The sequence below is a fragment of the Dreissena polymorpha genome, chromosome 2 (assembly GCF_020536995.1).
Source record: "Dreissena polymorpha isolate Duluth1 chromosome 2, UMN_Dpol_1.0, whole genome shotgun sequence".
In the NCBI taxonomy this organism is placed as follows: domain Eukaryota; kingdom Metazoa; phylum Mollusca; class Bivalvia; order Myida; family Dreissenidae; genus Dreissena; species Dreissena polymorpha.
Window position 1 is genome coordinate 70251583 of NC_068356.1, and position 17747 is coordinate 70269329.

Here is a 17747-nt window from a genome sequence, read left to right on the forward strand (position 1 = left end):
TAAATATGCTTTCTTGCATGTAATTATTTTTTAATTGGCGGATATTATACCCACCCTTTTTGGAGAAAAAGTGGGAATTATGTGGTTATGTCACTGTTCGTCCGTCGTCCTGGCCATTATCTTCTCCTACACTATTAGCTCTAGAACCTTGAAACTTGCACACATGGTAGTTATGAGCATATGTGGGATGGTGATGGCGACAGAATTTTGATCCGACCCCTGGGTCAAGAGTTATGGGGCTTAGGGTGGGGCCGGGTCAGAGATTTTCCTGAGACTGCGATTCGAAAAAGGCTCATAACTACTGTGTCCCTTCAGATATTGCTTTCATATTTGGTATGCATGTGTATCTAGACAACACCTTTCCATGCGCATCCAATGTTTTACCCTTTTGACCTTGACCTTGAGGTCAACATTCAGGTTTCGAAATATTCTACAGCGATTCGAAAAAGGCTCATATCTACACTTGGGAGACTTTTCTAATGCATCACTTAATCATATCAATATAGCTCCCTTATTTTTGAACAGATTGTGTTGGAATTTGGACCAAGAAAAATTGTACGCATATTTGATAATTCCTGAAAATTTAATTGAATTAAAAAACAACAAAATAATAAACTTAACAAATTAAAAACGTCACTTCAAAAGTCAAATTCGCAAACTTGTACAACGTAAAATAATAAAAATGTTAAAAGTAACAAGAATAAACTTACATGTCTTAATAACTGACCGGCTTGCAACATGCCGAGTGAGCCGTTGCGCTCCTGAATATTCATTCAAGCTATATTGTTTTTATTAAATAAATGTTATGTTTTTCTTGTGTAAAAACTCATCAGAATGATGAAATTGAAATTAAATTGGAATAACATATATATCGCGTTTTACTACACTTGGTGACTTTTCTAATGCAGCACTTTTAAAACTAACATATCTCAATAATAAGTAAATATTTTTATTTAAAATTGCACATGTGATCATTTGATTACATTATAAGCAAGCAAACGCTAAAATCATTCATCTGTGACGATCAGACGCAAGTGGGGAAGGTAGCCTTCAGAATGCAAGGTGTGCGATTGCGCTGCTGAATATTCATACAAGCTATATTGTTTTGTGATAAATTTTTATGTTTTCCTTGTGTAAGAACCCACCTAAAATAACTAAATTGAAATAAAACTAGAATTATATCGCATTTCACCATTTCCACTTGCATTAATATGGAACCACACCTACCCCACGTGCTAAGGCGTCCAATCGTCACGGGTGAATGATTTCATTGTGATCTTGCATAGAATGTAGTCAAATGATATCTTTACTAATAACTGAGATATTCATAAAAGGTGATTTGTTAGAACAGTCCCCAAGTGTACATGTATTGTGTCCCTTCAAATATTGCTTTCATATTTGGTATGCATGTGTATCTGGACAACACCTTTCCATGAGCATAAAATATTTTACCCCTGTGACGTTCACCTTGAATTTAAGGTCATCATTCAGGTTTCGAAATCTGCGACAGCGAATCGAAAAAGGCTCATAACTACTGTGTTCCTTCAGATAATGCTTTCATGTTTGGTATGCATGTGTATCTGGACAACACCTTTCCATGAGCATAATTATTAGGTCGACTTTTATATATGAAATATATATAGTGGAGCTATCCTACTCACCCCGGCGTCGGCGTTTCCGTGCCCTTTCCATAAGCGTTAGCGTGCAAATGTTAAAGTTTTCGTACTACCCCAATTATTTTCATTGTCCCTTGACATATTGTTTTCATATTTTGCATACTTGTTTACCAACATGACCCCAACCTGAAAACAAGATCAGACAACTCTATCAAGCATTTTGTCATAATTATGGCCCCTTTTCCACTTAAAATATGCAGCGAATGTTTAAGTTTACGTACTACCCCAAATATTTTCAATGTCCCTTGACATATTGCTTTAATATTTTGCCTACTTGTTTACCATCATGACCCCAACCTATAAACAAGAGCATACAACTGTATCAAGCATTTTGACAGAATTATAACCGACTTTTATACTTAGAATATGCATATTATTGATAAATCTATGTTAAACTTTGCGTACTACCCCAAATATTTCCTATATCCTTTGACATATTGCTTTTATATTTTGCATACTTGTTTACCAACATGACCCCAACCTATAAACAAGAGCAAACCTCTGTATCAAGCATTTTTACATAATTATGGCCCCTTTTACACTTAGATTATTGAAAATTTTGCTTAAATTGCCATAACTTCTTTATTTATTATCACATTTTATTATTACTTTGACAAAACAACACTTACCTGAATACCACAATGGATTCCACCCAAACAATACCCCACGCCCCTACCCAGAATCCTTTCCCCCCCCCCCCCCATCAAAACTAAAATAAAATTGTTTAACATCTAATAAATTACCCCACCCCACATCATACCCCCTTCTCACCCCCCTACCACCCCCAACCTCCCCCCCCATTTTTTTTTTTAACATCATCTTATAAATTACCACACCCCACATTATACCCCCTTCACCCCACCCTACCCCCCCCCCCAAAAAAAAAGTTTTTTTCTCCTTTTTTTATTTTTGAAAGATCGTCTAATAAATGACCACATCCCACATTATACCCCCTCCTCCCCCCCCCCCCCCCCAAAATTTTTTTTTTTCCTTTTTTTATTTTTGAAAGATCGACTAATCAATTATTGAATATGAAAAATTTCCCCATAATGGCTTACGTTATACTGTCAAGCACTCGAATAGTCGAGCGCGCTGTCCTCTGACATCTCTTGTTTTGACCTCTGTGACCTTGAACTTGAGGTCAGCGTTCAGGTTTCAAAATCTGCGTCCCCGATTCAAAAAAGGCTCATACCTACTGCGTCCCATCAGATATTGCTATCATATGTAGTACACATGTGTATCTGGACAACACCAGTCCATACGCATGAAATTTTTTAACTTTGGGTCCGCCTTCAGGTTTCGAAATATGCGACCGCGATTCAAAAAAGGCTCATAACGTCAGATATTGCTTTCATATTTGGTGCGCATGTGTATCTGGACAAGACCTTTCCACGCGCATACAATTTTTGAACCCTGTGACCTTGACCTTGAATTTAGGGTCGATGATAAAATTTGAAATCTAGGTCAAAGGTCAAGGTCACGGTGACTAGAACCAGTAAAATGGTTTCAGGATGATAACTCAAGAACGCTTAGGCCTAGGATCATGAAATTTCATAGGTACATTGATCATGACTTGCAGATGACCCCTATTGAATTTTAAGTTACTAGGTCAAAGGTCAAGGTTATGGTGACTCGACACAGAAAATCAATGATAACTCAAGAACGCTTGCACCTAGGATCATGAAACTTCATAGGTACATTTATCATGACTCGCAGATGACTCCTATTGATTTTGAGGTCAAAGGTCACGGTGACTAGAACCAGTAAAATGGTTTCCGGATGATAAGTCAAGAACGCTTACGCCTAGGATCATGAAACTTCATAGGTACATTGATCATGACTCACAGATGACCCCTAATGATTTTCAGGTCTTTAGGTCAAAGGTCAAGGTCACGGTTCCTCAAACCAGTAAAATGGTTTCCGGATGATAACTCAAGAACGCTTACGCCTAGGATCATGAAACTTCATAGGTACATTGATCATGACTCGCAGATGACCCCTATTGATTTTCAGGTCACTAGGTCAAGGTCACGGTGACTCGAACCAGTTAAATGGTTTCCGGATGATAACTCAAGAACACTTACGCCTAGGATCATGAAAGTTCATAGGTACAATGATCATGACTCGCAGATGACCCTAATGATTTTCAGGTGATTCGGTCAAAGGTCACGGTCACAGTGACTTGACACAGTAAAATGGTTTCCGGACGATAACTCAAGAAAGCTTACGCATCATGAAACTTAATAGGTATATTGATCATGACTGGCAGATGACCCCTATTGATTTTCAGGTCACTAGGTCAAAGGTCAAGGTCACGGTGACTTTACACAGTAAAATGGTAACCGGATGATAACTCAAGAAAGCTTACGCCTAGGATCATGAAACTTCATAGGTACATTGATCATGACTGGCAGATGACCCCTTTTGATTTTCAGGTCACTAGGTCAAAGGTCAAGGTCACAGTGACAAAAAAACGTATTCACACAATGGCTGCCACTACAACTGACAGCCCATATGGGGGACATGCATGTTGAACAAACAGCCCTTGTTTTATATTAACTTCTTCATTTCGACACAGATTTACCTCAAATTGATACTGAACATCTGTTATGACAGTACGATCAATCTCAACTATGCACAGCCCCATTACCAACCCTGGGGCGCCCCTAGGTCAAACATGCGGCGTGGGGATACGCGTCGGCCTCTGCCGCGCAATTTCTAGTTTAAGCCTTGCTCTGGGAAACAGGGTTAATAACATGTGCCTATAATGCCGTCCCAGATAAGCCTATGCAGTCTGCACAGGCATATCAGAATAATAATTTCCACTTCTATTAAATTTTTCATTATAGGAAGTCTCTAATTAGCAAAAATCCAGTTTACGCAAAAGTGTCCTCCCTGAATAGCATGTTCACAGTGAGTATCCTCCCTGAATAGCATGTTCACAGTGAGTGTCCTCCCTGAATAGCATGTTCACAGTGAGTGTCCTCCCTGAATAGCATGTTCACAGTGAGTGTCCTCCCTGAATAGCATGTTCACAGTGAGTGTCCTCCCTGAATAGCATGTTCACAGAAAGTGTCCTCCCTGAATAGCATGTTCACAGAAAGTGTCCTCCCTGAATAGCATGTTCACAGAAAGTGTCCTCCCTGAATAGCATGTTCACAGAAAGTGTCCTCCCTGAATAGCATGTTCACAGTGAGTGTCCTCCCTGAATAGCATGTTCACAGAAAGTGTCCTCCCTGAATAGCATGTTCACAGAAAGTGTCCTCCCTGAATAGCATGTTCACAGAAAGTGTCCTCCCTGAATAGCATGTTCACAGAAAGTGTCCTCCCTGAATAGCATGTTCACAGAAAGTGTCCTCCCTGAATAGCATGTTCACAGTGAGTGTCCTCCCTGAATAGCATGTTCACAGTGAGTGTCCTCCCTGAATAGCATGTTCACAGTGAGTGTCCTCCCTGAATAGCATGTTCACAGTGAGTGTCCTCCCTGAATAGCATGTTCACAGTGAGTGTCCTCCCTGAATAGCATGTTCACAGTGAGTGTCCTCCCTGAATAGCATGTTCACAGAAAGTGTCCTCCCTGAATAGCATGTTCACAGAAAGTGTCCTCCCTGAATAGCATGTTCACAGAAAGTGTCCTCCCTGAATAGCATGTTCACAGAAAGTGTCCTCCCTGAATAGCATGTTCACAGAAAGTGTCCTCCCTGAATAGCATGTTCAGACTTGTTTTCACATGGCGCAGCTCATTTTTATAAAGAGACTGCTAAAATATCAATTTTCTGTTTATTTAGATGATGGAAAATCTGCAGGGCAAGATACTTCCGGAGTCTGATGGCCGATACAAGCTGGTGGACACGGTGCTGCGCAGGCTACAGAAGTCCAATGCAGACTTCCCTGGTATCAATGATATACCCTGGAAGATACGCATTGTTGATGCAAATGAAGTCAATGCATTTGTGTATCCAGTATGATCTTTGAATTTCTTGTTATTTAAATTGTATTAATCAAAATACATTAATTATGATTAACGGTAGCACAGTTTAAGGCAGATAACACAGAGGGGGTAATCATGTTACAAACAAGATGGCGAAGTCCATGCCGAGGCAGGTATTTTTCTTCGTTTTAGTCCCTTTATTACTTGTATTATTTTTTTCTTATTCTGCTCACTTTCCAGCCATATTAGGAAGAAAATTACTGGCTTTTATTTCATAGAAATATTCGCTCTATATCTCGACTATACTCGGTGCAAAATTTCTTTGCGGGATGTCCTAATTAGGGCTCCACTAAGAAAATTTGCGGGGAGTAAAGTCGAGTTATAAAGCGTATTTAAATACGGAATAAAAGTATTTAAATACGGAATAAAAGCTAATCACCTTTTTACTGATATGGCTGGAAAGTGTAACAGAAGTAATAAAGGGTATAAAACGGCGAAAATTAAGTGTCTCGGCATGGACGTCGCCATCTTGACTATCACGTAATTACCCCCTCTGTAACAAGTAGTGTGTAACAGACAGAGGTAGAGTTCAGTGGATTTTTCAATGACTCATGTTTGTGGCTGATTAATATGGGTCTTGTTGTAATCATGCTTAACCCTTTCCCCACCAGAAGCAAAGTGAAAATGGCTTTTGCAACCAGCATAAAACCAGAACAGCCTGCGAGTTACTCACAGTTTGTTTGTTTTTTATGCTGTTTGCTGTTTTTCAGTATCTTAAAGTTGGATGTGAAGCCTTTTAAACTTGATTCTAGTAAAGTCGATTTTAAAGTTAACTAGATTTTTGTAAGGGACTACAAATGCATAAAATGGTGTTTATAAGGGGTAAAGGGTTAATTGCAGAATAGTATCACATAAAGATAACAGCAGTATTTTAGGTTTACAATAACCAAGAGCAACAACTCTCCTAATGTATTTTGTGGTTCATTGTTATTTAACCCTTTCCCACTCAAAGTGAAAATGGCTATGTGCAAACAGCATAAAACCAGAACAGCCTGTGAGTAACTTGCAGTCTGTTAAGGTTTTATGCTGTTTGCTGCTCATCAGTATCTAAGGGTTTGAGATGAAGCCTTTAAAACATGAATCTAGAAAGAAAGGTCTTTAATTAAATTTTACTTTCTAAGGGACTACAAATGTGTAAAAATACGTATCTAAGTGGTAAAGGATAAATAAGGTCATATAAGTTGTCTCCCTTGGATATTGTATGTTCTATACAGAGAATATGATGACAAGTCGGGTATCATTAGATTTTAGGGATTTTATGCAGTAATTTTCTTTCAAGTGCACTCTTAATTATGGCAATTTCACATAAATTACAGACTTCTCAGAACAGGGAAAATATTTGATATGTTTAAGAGAACTGTTCACAGATTCCCGAAATGGCTACTTTCTACAAAAAAGGGCAATGGCACTCATGACTGAAACAAATATTTATTTGTTTAAGGATAATCATCAATGGAAATAGATAAAATTACACACTATTTTTAATGCTTTTCATGTTAAATTTGGAAATAAAATGTAACATAGAATTTAAAAGAGTGAAGTTCTTAATATGTCCTAGTGTTAGCACTTTAGATTTTGCTCCCAAAAGGTATAAAATCTGGTTAATGCAAAAAAATTGTGTCTTCTTCTGAGAAAACTGGGCTTAATTCATGTGCGTAGTGTCGTCCCAGATAAGACTGTGCAGTCCACACAGGCTAATCTGGGACGACACTTTCCACTTTAATGGTATTTTTAGTTTCAAGGAAGTCCCTCCGTACCGAAAATCAAGTTTAGGCGGAAAGTGTCGTCCCTGATTAGCCTGTGCAGACTGCACAGGCTAATCTGGGACAACACTTTACGCACATGCATTATGCCCAGTTTTCTCCGAACACGACTCATTTGATGAAACTGTTGATTTAATAATTTTGTATCAATCTGAACATTATATTTCTATAACACGTATTTAATACAATGAACTGATAATGATAAACAAAAAATAAATATGTGAGCAAGGCCCTTTAAGAAGACAAGAAGTTGGATATATTAATCAATTGTTTTATTAAAAAATTAATTCAAATAAGTTTAAAGTTGTTTTTATTTCAGAATGGTGCTATATTTGTGATGACTGGTTTGCTCAATTTTGTTCACAACGAGGATGAATTCGCGATAGTTCTTGGTCACGAGTTGTCTCATGCCTTGATGTCTCACACGGTAATCCTCCTTGACTGTTCAACTTTACTTGAAATCTTTTTATTTTAGCTTTATTGTTTTGAATTGCATAGACTACATGTGTAAGTGTAACATTTCAGGAAAGATTCAGCACTTAATGTTGTACAAAAGAGAATTTAAGAACACATATATATGCACTAATTGACAGCGTTGTTACCATTTGCTTGGAATCCTGCAAACTCAAAGCAGATGCTTTATCCTACTTATATAAATAATCTACTGTGATTAATGTGGTCACAGTTAAGAATTTGATTTTACAGAAATTCTATGATTATGATTCTTTATAATGTACTTAACATGAAAACAACCTCAATCATGTACATGTGGTCTATACATGAGCACCATAGACACACAATTAAAACAAATATGTAGTCAGGCCATTGCTATCTGTTAACAAATACAAAATCAGAATAGTAAACTGAGGTGTAAGATATCCTTGTTGGCCCTTTGTAGTGAGCAGACAGATGAAAATGGAGATTTACAACAAAATTGCTTATTGAAGAAGTTGTAATTAGCGATATAAAAAAAAATTTAATAAGATGATATTCGATGTCCAATTGAGTGGAATAACAATTCAAGTATTTTGCATACATATTTATTTTTCCAATGACATTATGGGTTTTTATTCTGGTTAGAACTTGATCATCTTGAAAATGGAGAATTTCATTATTGAAATAACAAGTCAAATGGTGGCAATCAAAATTGCCCTTGGCCCTGTTTCAGGCAGAGGAGTTGAGCATGGTACAGCTGTGGGACTGGTTTGTGTTTCAGGCAGAGGAGTTGAGTATGGTACAGCTGTGGGACTGGTTTGTGTTTCAGGCAGAGGAGTTGAGTATGGTACAGCTGTGGGACTGGTTTGTGTTTCAGGCAGAGGAGTTGAGTATGGTACAGCTGTGGGACTGGTTTGTGTTTGTACTGCTGGCTGCCATCTGGTGCATCCTCCCCAACGACGGGCTGGCTTTAGTGGCGCACTGGTACTATGAGCGGGTGATAGATGTGAGTTATGTCCCTTGGGGAGGACTGAGTTGTTTCCCTTAGTTGAACCCTAATATTGTGACAACTAGTGTTTCATGATAAGGGTAATGTTTTATATGGTTGCTCTTTTATCTAAAATATAAAAGGAACAATTTGTTATTGTGTTGGTATTTTGAAAAGAAGGCTAGTTTATTTTTTACTTTAAAAACTGTGTTGTCATTCTGTTTCTTCCTTTATATGTTTTGGTAGCTTAATGAATGATTGCATGGTTGACCGCACAGTAACATAAGCACAGATGTGTTGTTACAAGATTGGTTGTATTCCAGGTAGGATTCCAGAAGCCCTTCAGTCGAGATATAGAGAGAGAGGCAGACTATGCAGGCTTGTACCTGGCATCTAGGGTAAGGAATATGTTGACGGGTAGTGTACAACATGCAGCCTGTGATGAAAATGGCTAAACACAAACAAATTTTTGTATGATTTAAACTGCAATGGTATTACTGTTACTAGTAATAATTGCTAAAAAAAGATCATTAATGGTTATTTTGAAAATTATGTTGAGCCTTGGGTTTCTAGGTAATTCAGAAGTATCCAGACAGACAGACAGACACACAGACAGACAGACAGACAGACAAACTAAATAGATATCATTACAATAGAATAAATTAAATTATGATGCCCCATTTGAAGAAGAAGGAGTATATTGCTACGCATTTGTCAATTGGCTGATTGCTATGCACCAGTCAATTGTATGGTTGATATGCACTTGTTGATGGACTGGTTGCTATGCACCAGTCAATGGTATGGTTGTTATGCATTTGTCAATGAGCTGGTTGCTATGCACCTGTCCATAGGATGGTTGCTATGCACCTGTCAATGGGCTGGTTGCTATGCACTTGTCAATGGGCTGGTTGCTATGTACCTGTCCATGGGATGGTTGCTATGCAAGTTGATGGGCTGGTTGCTATGCACCTGTCAATGGGCTGGAAGGTCTTTCGATCTGTAGGTCATTGATTTCTGCACGATATCTAGGAAACACTTCCACATACAGCCATGCATATTGGTATGATGGTTACATGGGGATAAAAAGAACATGCCTATCTATTTTGAGATCAACAGGTCAAAGGTCAAGGTAACATAATTATTTTAACCCCACAAACGAAGTTTAGGGTTATATAGGAGTTTTTGGCATGGCTCATGTTTGAACTTTACCTACACATCATCTAGATACAACACCTGACCAAGTTTGGTGAAGATCAAATGAAAACAACTTAAATTAGAGAGCGGACACTTAAGACGGACCGACTGACAGACAGACAGACTGACAGACAAGCTCACTCCTATATAACCCTAACAGCGGACACCATGCTCAATGTCAAAAACTAAGTAACAGGATCACTTAGTGCGTTTTAAACATTGAGCATGGTGTCCGCTGTTTTATGTGAAGACAACGGGCAAAATATTCTGTGTCAATGCAGCATGTGGGGGTATTCGTCACGTCTGTGACAAAACTCTAGTTTGGGTAGAATAGTCAGCTTGAGTACAGTTGATTCTCTTAATTACAATCCCAAAATAATTCTATCATGGACAATTAATCAAAGCATTATTTCTTCATGTTTCCAGGCGTGTTATGATGTGCGTGAGAGTGCCGTGTTGTGGAGTAACATGCAGGTGTTTGAGGACATGGCGGGAGAGAAGAGGACCGCAGAGTTCCTGTCCACACACCCCTCACATGACTCAAGGGTGAAATATTTCCAGGAGCTCATACCTAAGGTACATAGCAGATCTGTGGTCTAGTGGTAATGTTACCAGAGCTCATACCTAAGGTACATAGCAGATCTGTGGTCTAGTGGTAGTGTTACTGGAGCTCATACCTAAGGTACATAGCAGATCTGTGGTCTAGTGGTAATGTTACCTGAGCTCATACCTAAGGTACATAGCAGATCTGTGGTCTAGTGGTAGTGTTACTGGAGCTCATACCTAAGGTACATAGCATATCTGTGGTCTAGTGGTAATGTTACTGGAGCTCATGCTTAAGGTAAATAGCAGATCTGTGGTCTAGTGCTAGTGTTACCAGAGCTCATACCTAAGGTACATAGCAGATCTGTGGTCTAGTGGTAATGTTACTGGAGCTCATACCTAAGCTACATAGCAGATCTGTGGTCTAGTGGTAGTGTTACTGGAGCTCAGACCTAAGGTACATAGCAGATCTGTGGTCAAATGGTAGTGTTACCGGAGCTTGTACCTATATTAAAGGTACAAAGCAGATTTGTGGTCTAGTGGTAATGTTACCGGAGCTCATACCTAAGGTACATAGCAGACCTGTGGTCTAGTGGTAATGTTACCAGAGCTCATACCTAAGGTACATAGCAGATCTGTAGTCTAATAATGTTACCAGAGCTCATACCTGAGCTACATAGCAGATCTGTGGTCGAGTGGTAGTGTTACCGGAGCTCATACCTAAGGTATATAGCAGATCTGTGGTCTAATAAAATGTTACCGGAGCTCTTACCTAAGTTACATAGCGGATCTGTATTCTAATAATGTTACCGGAGCTCATTTAAGTTACATAGCAGATCTGTAGTCTAATAATGTTACCAGAGCTCTTACCTAAGTTACATAGCAGATCTGTAGTCTAATAATGTTACCAGAGCTCATACCTAAGGTATATAGCAGATCTGAAGTCTAATAATGTTACCAGAGCTCATACCTAAGGTACATAGCAGATCTGTAGTCTAATAATGTTACCAGAGCTCTTACCTAAGGTACATAGCAGATCTGTAGTCTAATAATGTTACCAGAGCTCTAACCTAAGGTACATAGCAGATCTGTAGTCTAATAATGTTACCAGAGCTCTTACCTAAGGTACATATCAGATCTGTAGTCTAATAATGTTACCAGAGTTCATACCTAAGGTATATAGCAGATCTGTGGTCTAGTGGTAATGTTACCAGAGCTCATACCTAAGGTATATAGCAGATCTGTAGTCTAATAATGTTACCAGAGCTCTTACCTAAGGTACATAGCAGATCTGTAGTCTAATAATGTTACCAGAGCTCATACCTAAGGTATATAGCAGATCTGTAGTCTAATAATGTTACCAGAGCTCATACCTAAGGTACATAGCAGATCTGTAGTCTAATAATGTTACCAGAGCTCTTACCTAAGGTACATATCAGATCTGTAGTCTAATAATGTTACCAGAGCTCATACCTAAGGTACATAGCAGTTATGTGGTCTAATAATGTTACCAGAGCTCTTACCTAAGGTACATAGCAGATCTGTAGTCTAATAATGTTACCAGAGCTCATACCTAAGGTACATAGCAGATCTGTAGTCTAATAATGTTACCAGAGCTCTTACCTAAGGTACATAGCAGATCTGTAGTCTAATAATGTTACCAGAGCTCTTACCTAAGGTACATAGCAGTTCTGTGGTCTAATAATGTTACCAGAGCTCTTACCTAAGGTACATAGCAGTTATGTGGTCTAATAATGTTACCAGAGTTCTTACCTAAGGTACATAGCAGATCTGTAGTCTAATAATGTTACCAGAGTTCTTACCTAAGGTACATAGCAGATCTGTAGTCTAATAATGTTACCAGAGTTCTTACCTAAGGTACATAGCAGATCTGTAGTCTAATAATGTTACCAGAGCTCTTACCTAAGGTACATAGCAGTTCTGTGGTCTAATAATGTTACCAGAGCTCTTACCTAAGGTACATAGCAGTTATGTGGTCTAATAATGTTACCAGAGCTCATACCTAAGGTACATAGCAGATCTGTGGTCTAGTGGTAGTGTTACTGGAGCTCATACCTAAGGTACATAGCAGATCTGTGGTCTAGTGGTAATGTTACCTGAGCTCATACCTTAGGTACATAGCAGATCTGTGGTCTAGTGGTAGTGTTACTGGAGCTCATACCTAAGGTACATAGCAGATCTGTTGTCTAGTGGTAATGTTACCCTGTACCTTTAGTGACTGACTCAACCACAGATTGTGCAACAGATTTCCACTAGACCTTGGATTTAGAAAAATTGCTATTCTTGTTTTATTACCATTTGTTTGTGAATTGGCCAGCATTGGTTAAAATGGCAATAAATATATTGAATCCTAGATGTAGGTTTGCCCTATTACCAGTACCTTATTTTTGGCAAGGTAAATTGAAAAAAATACTTCACCACAATAGTGGGGGACATATTGTTTTTGCCCTGTCTGTTGGTTTGTTTGTTGGTTTGTTTGTGCAAACTTTTACATTTGTAATAACTTTTACACTATTGAAGATAGCAACTTGATATTTGGCATGCATGTGTATCTCATGGAGCTGCACATTTTGAGTGGTGAAAGGTCAAGGTCAAACGTCAAATATATGGTTACATAGTGTTTCACAAACATATCGCTTGTTTTAATTAATATTCCTCGCATGACTCTAGAGCCAAATACCTCAAGAAATTAAGCTCTATGGTATTTTGATCCATAGTGTTTGGGACATTACCAATGTTTGTAGTTCTAGTATTGTGAGTCACCATGACTCACCATGTTTGAGTCACTTTCAATGCTCGCCTTTCCAGTATTATGATCCATTGTATTTTGGACGCTGCCAATTATCTAGTATTATGATCCATTGTATCTTGGACACTGCCAATTCTTAAGTAATATGATCTACCATAATTGCTCTATGTTTTCGGACACTCTAAGTTTTGGACACCCCCTTTTTAAGCAAAAATAATTATTTTTCGTGACTTAATTTTCGGACACACAATAGTTTTCGTCCATAATTAATGTCTCTAAGTTTTCGGACAGTATATTTTACAGCGCTATTTTACCAAATTTCGGTCCTGTTTTCGATTACTAATGACACTTCGATCATGGGGTTTTACAACCAGATTAACATCATTAAACATGGCAGGTGCATGCCTGAGGGCAACGGACCATTACATATGCTTTATTGGGTAAATAACCTTGTAAACCGGTATTAAACAATGGTTTCGCCGGATAGCATAAGCTTTATGACAATTACCAGGGGTAGTGCCAATTAACAGTTCCATTATCTACCGCAATGGTACAACCCCATCTTAGTAATATAACTGTGACAAATACTAAACGCTTCGAAGTGTGATGCACCCTATTGCAAGTTTCACGAACAATGGAAGGTGTTAGACAACAAATATCGGAAATGAACAAACAAAGAATTCATAGTTTGCTTTTGTATTGTGTTAATTACAGGTTCATACTAGCGTGTATCGGTACATCACATGCTCATCTTTGAACACGTTGGTCAAAGTACAACATTGTAGTAACTTTCTGTCACATAAATGAAGCATTTAAAATAATTTAAAATGCAGTGCAAACATATATAACTGTAATTTATACTTTGCCGCATGGTATTTTACAAGCGCGTGCTATTACCGGTAGTCGTTGATACAATTGACGCTATTTTCGGACACTTCAATTTTCGACGCTAAGTTTTCGGACACCTGTATTTTGTGAAGATTATTCGTATCTAAGTTTTCGGACACGAAAATAAATAATTATTTTTACGTGTCCAAAAACATAGAGTAATTACGGTATTGTATTTTGGACACTGCCAATGCTTGTGGCTCCAGTTTGTTTTGTTCCTTCCAGGCGGTGGAAGAGCGTGTGAAGTGCCACTGTCCCCCGCTGCCTGCAGAGGACCCTCGACTACGTGCGGCCATGGTACGCAGGATCTCAAACGAGGTCCTAGTCTCTCGCGCAACCAACGCCAACGTGAACGCCATACAGCGGACAAAACATACTGCAAAATATGTGCCAACGTACAGACCTGCCCCAAAGTAAGGGTCTTGATGACAAGGGGAAGTTAGAACTCAAAGAACCTGTGATATTCTCATTTTTTTCTTGCTCTTTGTTTTCATTTTTTGCTAACTTCGAGTTTTAGAACACATGTTTTAGACCGACTTGTTTATGTTTATTGAATATAATAGGCATTAAAAATTGTATTTTTATCATAAGATATAGTGTTTATGAATTTTGTAAATTTATTTGATAAACTGTTTTGTTTTTTGTAAAAAGTTCTATTTTTGATGTTTATGTTTGTGGTTGTATATCAATTTTGTTTATCCCGGTTCTTTCATTACAAATTACAACAAAAAATGTCTTAAAAAACTTTAAATTGATGTTTTGCACTTGCATCAGCCTTATGTTTTAGTTTTGTTGAATAAAACAGTCTGTTGATTATGATTTTTTGATGAACAAAGTAACCTTGGTATTATTAACCAGGTTTTCCGAAGATTAGATTGGCGAATGCGGGCGGGCTGGCTGGCTGGCTGGCGGTCTGGCTGGCTGGCTGGCTGGCGGGCGGGCGGAACAAGCTTGTCGGGGCCATAACTTTGTCGTTCATTGTGAGATTTTAAAATCATTTGGCACATTTGTTAACCATCATTAGGCGGTGTGTCGCGCGAAAAAATTACGTCAATATCTCCAAGGTCAAGGTCACACTTTGAGTTCAAAGGTAAAAAATAGCCATAAATGACCTTGTCTGGGCTATAACTATGTCATTAATTATGAGATTTTAAAATCATTTGGCACATTTGTTCACCATCATGGGACGGTGTGTCGCACGAAAGAATCACGTCAATATCTCCAATGTCAAGGTCGCCACGACTAAAAATAGATTTATTTTAAAACAAACTTACAAAGGGGGTTAATTTTGTTTGTTCATTTCAAAAGTTCAGTTTGAGTTGTCTCCCTTTATCAGATTTTTTTTCACAATGAAAACCTGGTTTTGTGACAATTTTGTCCCTTGTTTTTACTTCAAATGAAAATATATTAACTCCTGAATAACTGCAAGCTGAACACATATTATATTAATTGTTGTCTTTGATGAAGTGACCTTTACCAGAAAAGTTCCATTTACATAGCTTTACATTTTGCACAGTTATTTTAATAGTATTGTTGAAAGGTATTCACTTTATATATTTTTAAAATTTTGCTATGATTTATTTTGTGAAGATTGTATGAATATTTTCTACATTTTAACAGCCCATTTTTGTACATTAAAAACAGATTAATGTAATGTTTAATCAACTCTGCAACAGTTATGAAAAACAGATTGAATCAAGGTTTAATCAACTCTGCAACAGTAACAACAATATTCTTATATTCAAGCTATGTCAACATAATGGATTGTTTTGGAAGCGTGTGTTTTCAAGTCCTCTTAAACTTTTGGGTGGTTCATGTTAAAACTTTCACTGCTAAATGACCTAGATGTGTATTTGATTGTTAAGAAATTAATTGTTTCTCTTACAATATTTTGTTGTCTGAATTATGGTCGTTTGTCTCTATGTCCACTGTAGAATATAGGGTGGAGTTGTCTGTGACCAAACATGTGTTGTAATAGCATCAGCGTCTGTGACACATTTCTAGTTATGTGTATATGGTTAGCATTTAATTATTTCATTTGAATACATTTATTATAGTCTGTCAGAGAGATACATGTACTTGTCATTTAGTTATGTCCCCCACTATAGTAGTGGGGGACATATTGTTTTTGCCCTGTCTGTTGGTCTGTTGGTTGGTTGGTCTGTTGGTTGGTTGGTTTGCGCCAACTTTAACATTTTGCAATAACTTTTGCTATATTGAATATAACAACTTGATTTTTGGCATGCATGTGTATCTCATGGAGCTGCACATTTTGAGTGGTGAAAGGTCAAGGTCATCCTTCAAGGTCAGAGGTCAAATATATGTGGCCAAAATCGCTCATTTTATGAATACTTTTGAAATATTGAAGATAGCAACTTGATATTTGGCATGCATGTGTATCTCATGGAGCTGCACATTTTCAGTGGTGAAAGGTCAAGGTCATCCTTCAAGGTCAGAGGTCAAATATATGTGGCCCAAATCGCTTATTTTATGAATACTTTTGAAATATTGAAGATAGCAACTTGATATTTGGCATGCATGTGTATCTCATGGAGCTGCACATTTTCAGTGTTGAAAGGTCAAGGTCATCCTTCAAGGTCAGAGGTCAAATATATGTGACCCAAATCGCTTATTTTATGAATACTCTTGCAATATTGAAGATAGCAACTTGATATTTGGCATGCATGTGTATCTCATGTAGCTGCACATTTCGAGTGGTGAAAGGTCAAGGTCATCCTTCAAGGTCAAATATATGGGTCAAAATTGCTCATGTAATGTCACTTCTGCATATTGAAGCTAGAAATTTTAGATTTGACATGCATGTGTATCTCATGGAGCTGCCCATTTTGAGTGGTGAAGGGTCAAGGTCATCCTTCAAGGTCAAACGTCATATAGGGGGACATTGTGTTTCACAAACGCATCTTGTTTTTGATGTATTCAATATGTTTTTAATTGATAATTTATTTTTCTTGTATTTTGGAAGAAATACTTCTAGTTTCCTGTTTTACATGTTGGTTTGTCTATCAGTCAACATTTTGTGAAGTAGTTCATTTCACAAATGGCAATACTATTTCTAAAATGCTCTTTACACATATAATTGTTTCGAAATGTCCATTGAAATAATCATTGGTTTCTTTTTAATCAAACCAATGTTATTTAGAAAATCATTAGTAAAATTTATTTTCTAATGTATATCTTGTTCAGTGTTTTACTCCTTTTAATACAAATCAGTCATTATGATTTGCAACACAGTTAGTGTTTCCAAGTTTCACTTTCATTTCTTATCAAACGTGCGAATTATTGGCCCTAAGAACAACGCTATGTAGAGTCCAGTTTATAAAACAAATTTATTAACATACATGCACATTATGTTTATCGTGGGAAAGGCATGACGACGTTTAAATACTGTATTGTAAATTGGAGACATTGTGACTTATAACTACAATAATTTCAACTTCTGTAACATTCATATGAATGCTGCATTCTGATTAGATAATTT

The 17747-nt window shown here is 37.6% G+C and overlaps 1 protein-coding gene across 9 annotated transcripts in view; it reads left to right on the forward strand.

Moving 5' to 3' along the window:
• The window catches only part of LOC127867511 (metalloendopeptidase OMA1, mitochondrial-like), a 182573-nt gene that overhangs the window by 13764 nt on the left and 151062 nt on the right, over positions 1-17747 (forward strand). For 4 of the 9 annotated variants that reach the window (XM_052408707.1, XM_052408708.1, XM_052408706.1 and 1 more), the window contains exons 4-9: positions 5465-5638; positions 7750-7857; positions 8695-8871; positions 9177-9251; positions 10474-10623; positions 14474-17440. In XM_052408707.1, coding sequence (XP_052264667.1) covers positions 5465-5638; positions 7750-7857; positions 8695-8871; positions 9177-9251; positions 10474-10623; positions 14474-14665 — 876 coding nt within the window. In that variant the 3' untranslated portion in view covers positions 14666-17440. Of the gene's footprint in view, positions 1-5464; positions 5639-7749; positions 7858-8694; positions 8872-9176; positions 9252-10473; positions 10624-14473; positions 17441-17747 lie in introns of those variants that run through there. The other 5 variants (XR_008043524.1, XR_008043525.1, XR_008043523.1 and 2 more) reach the window with 4 other exon arrangements.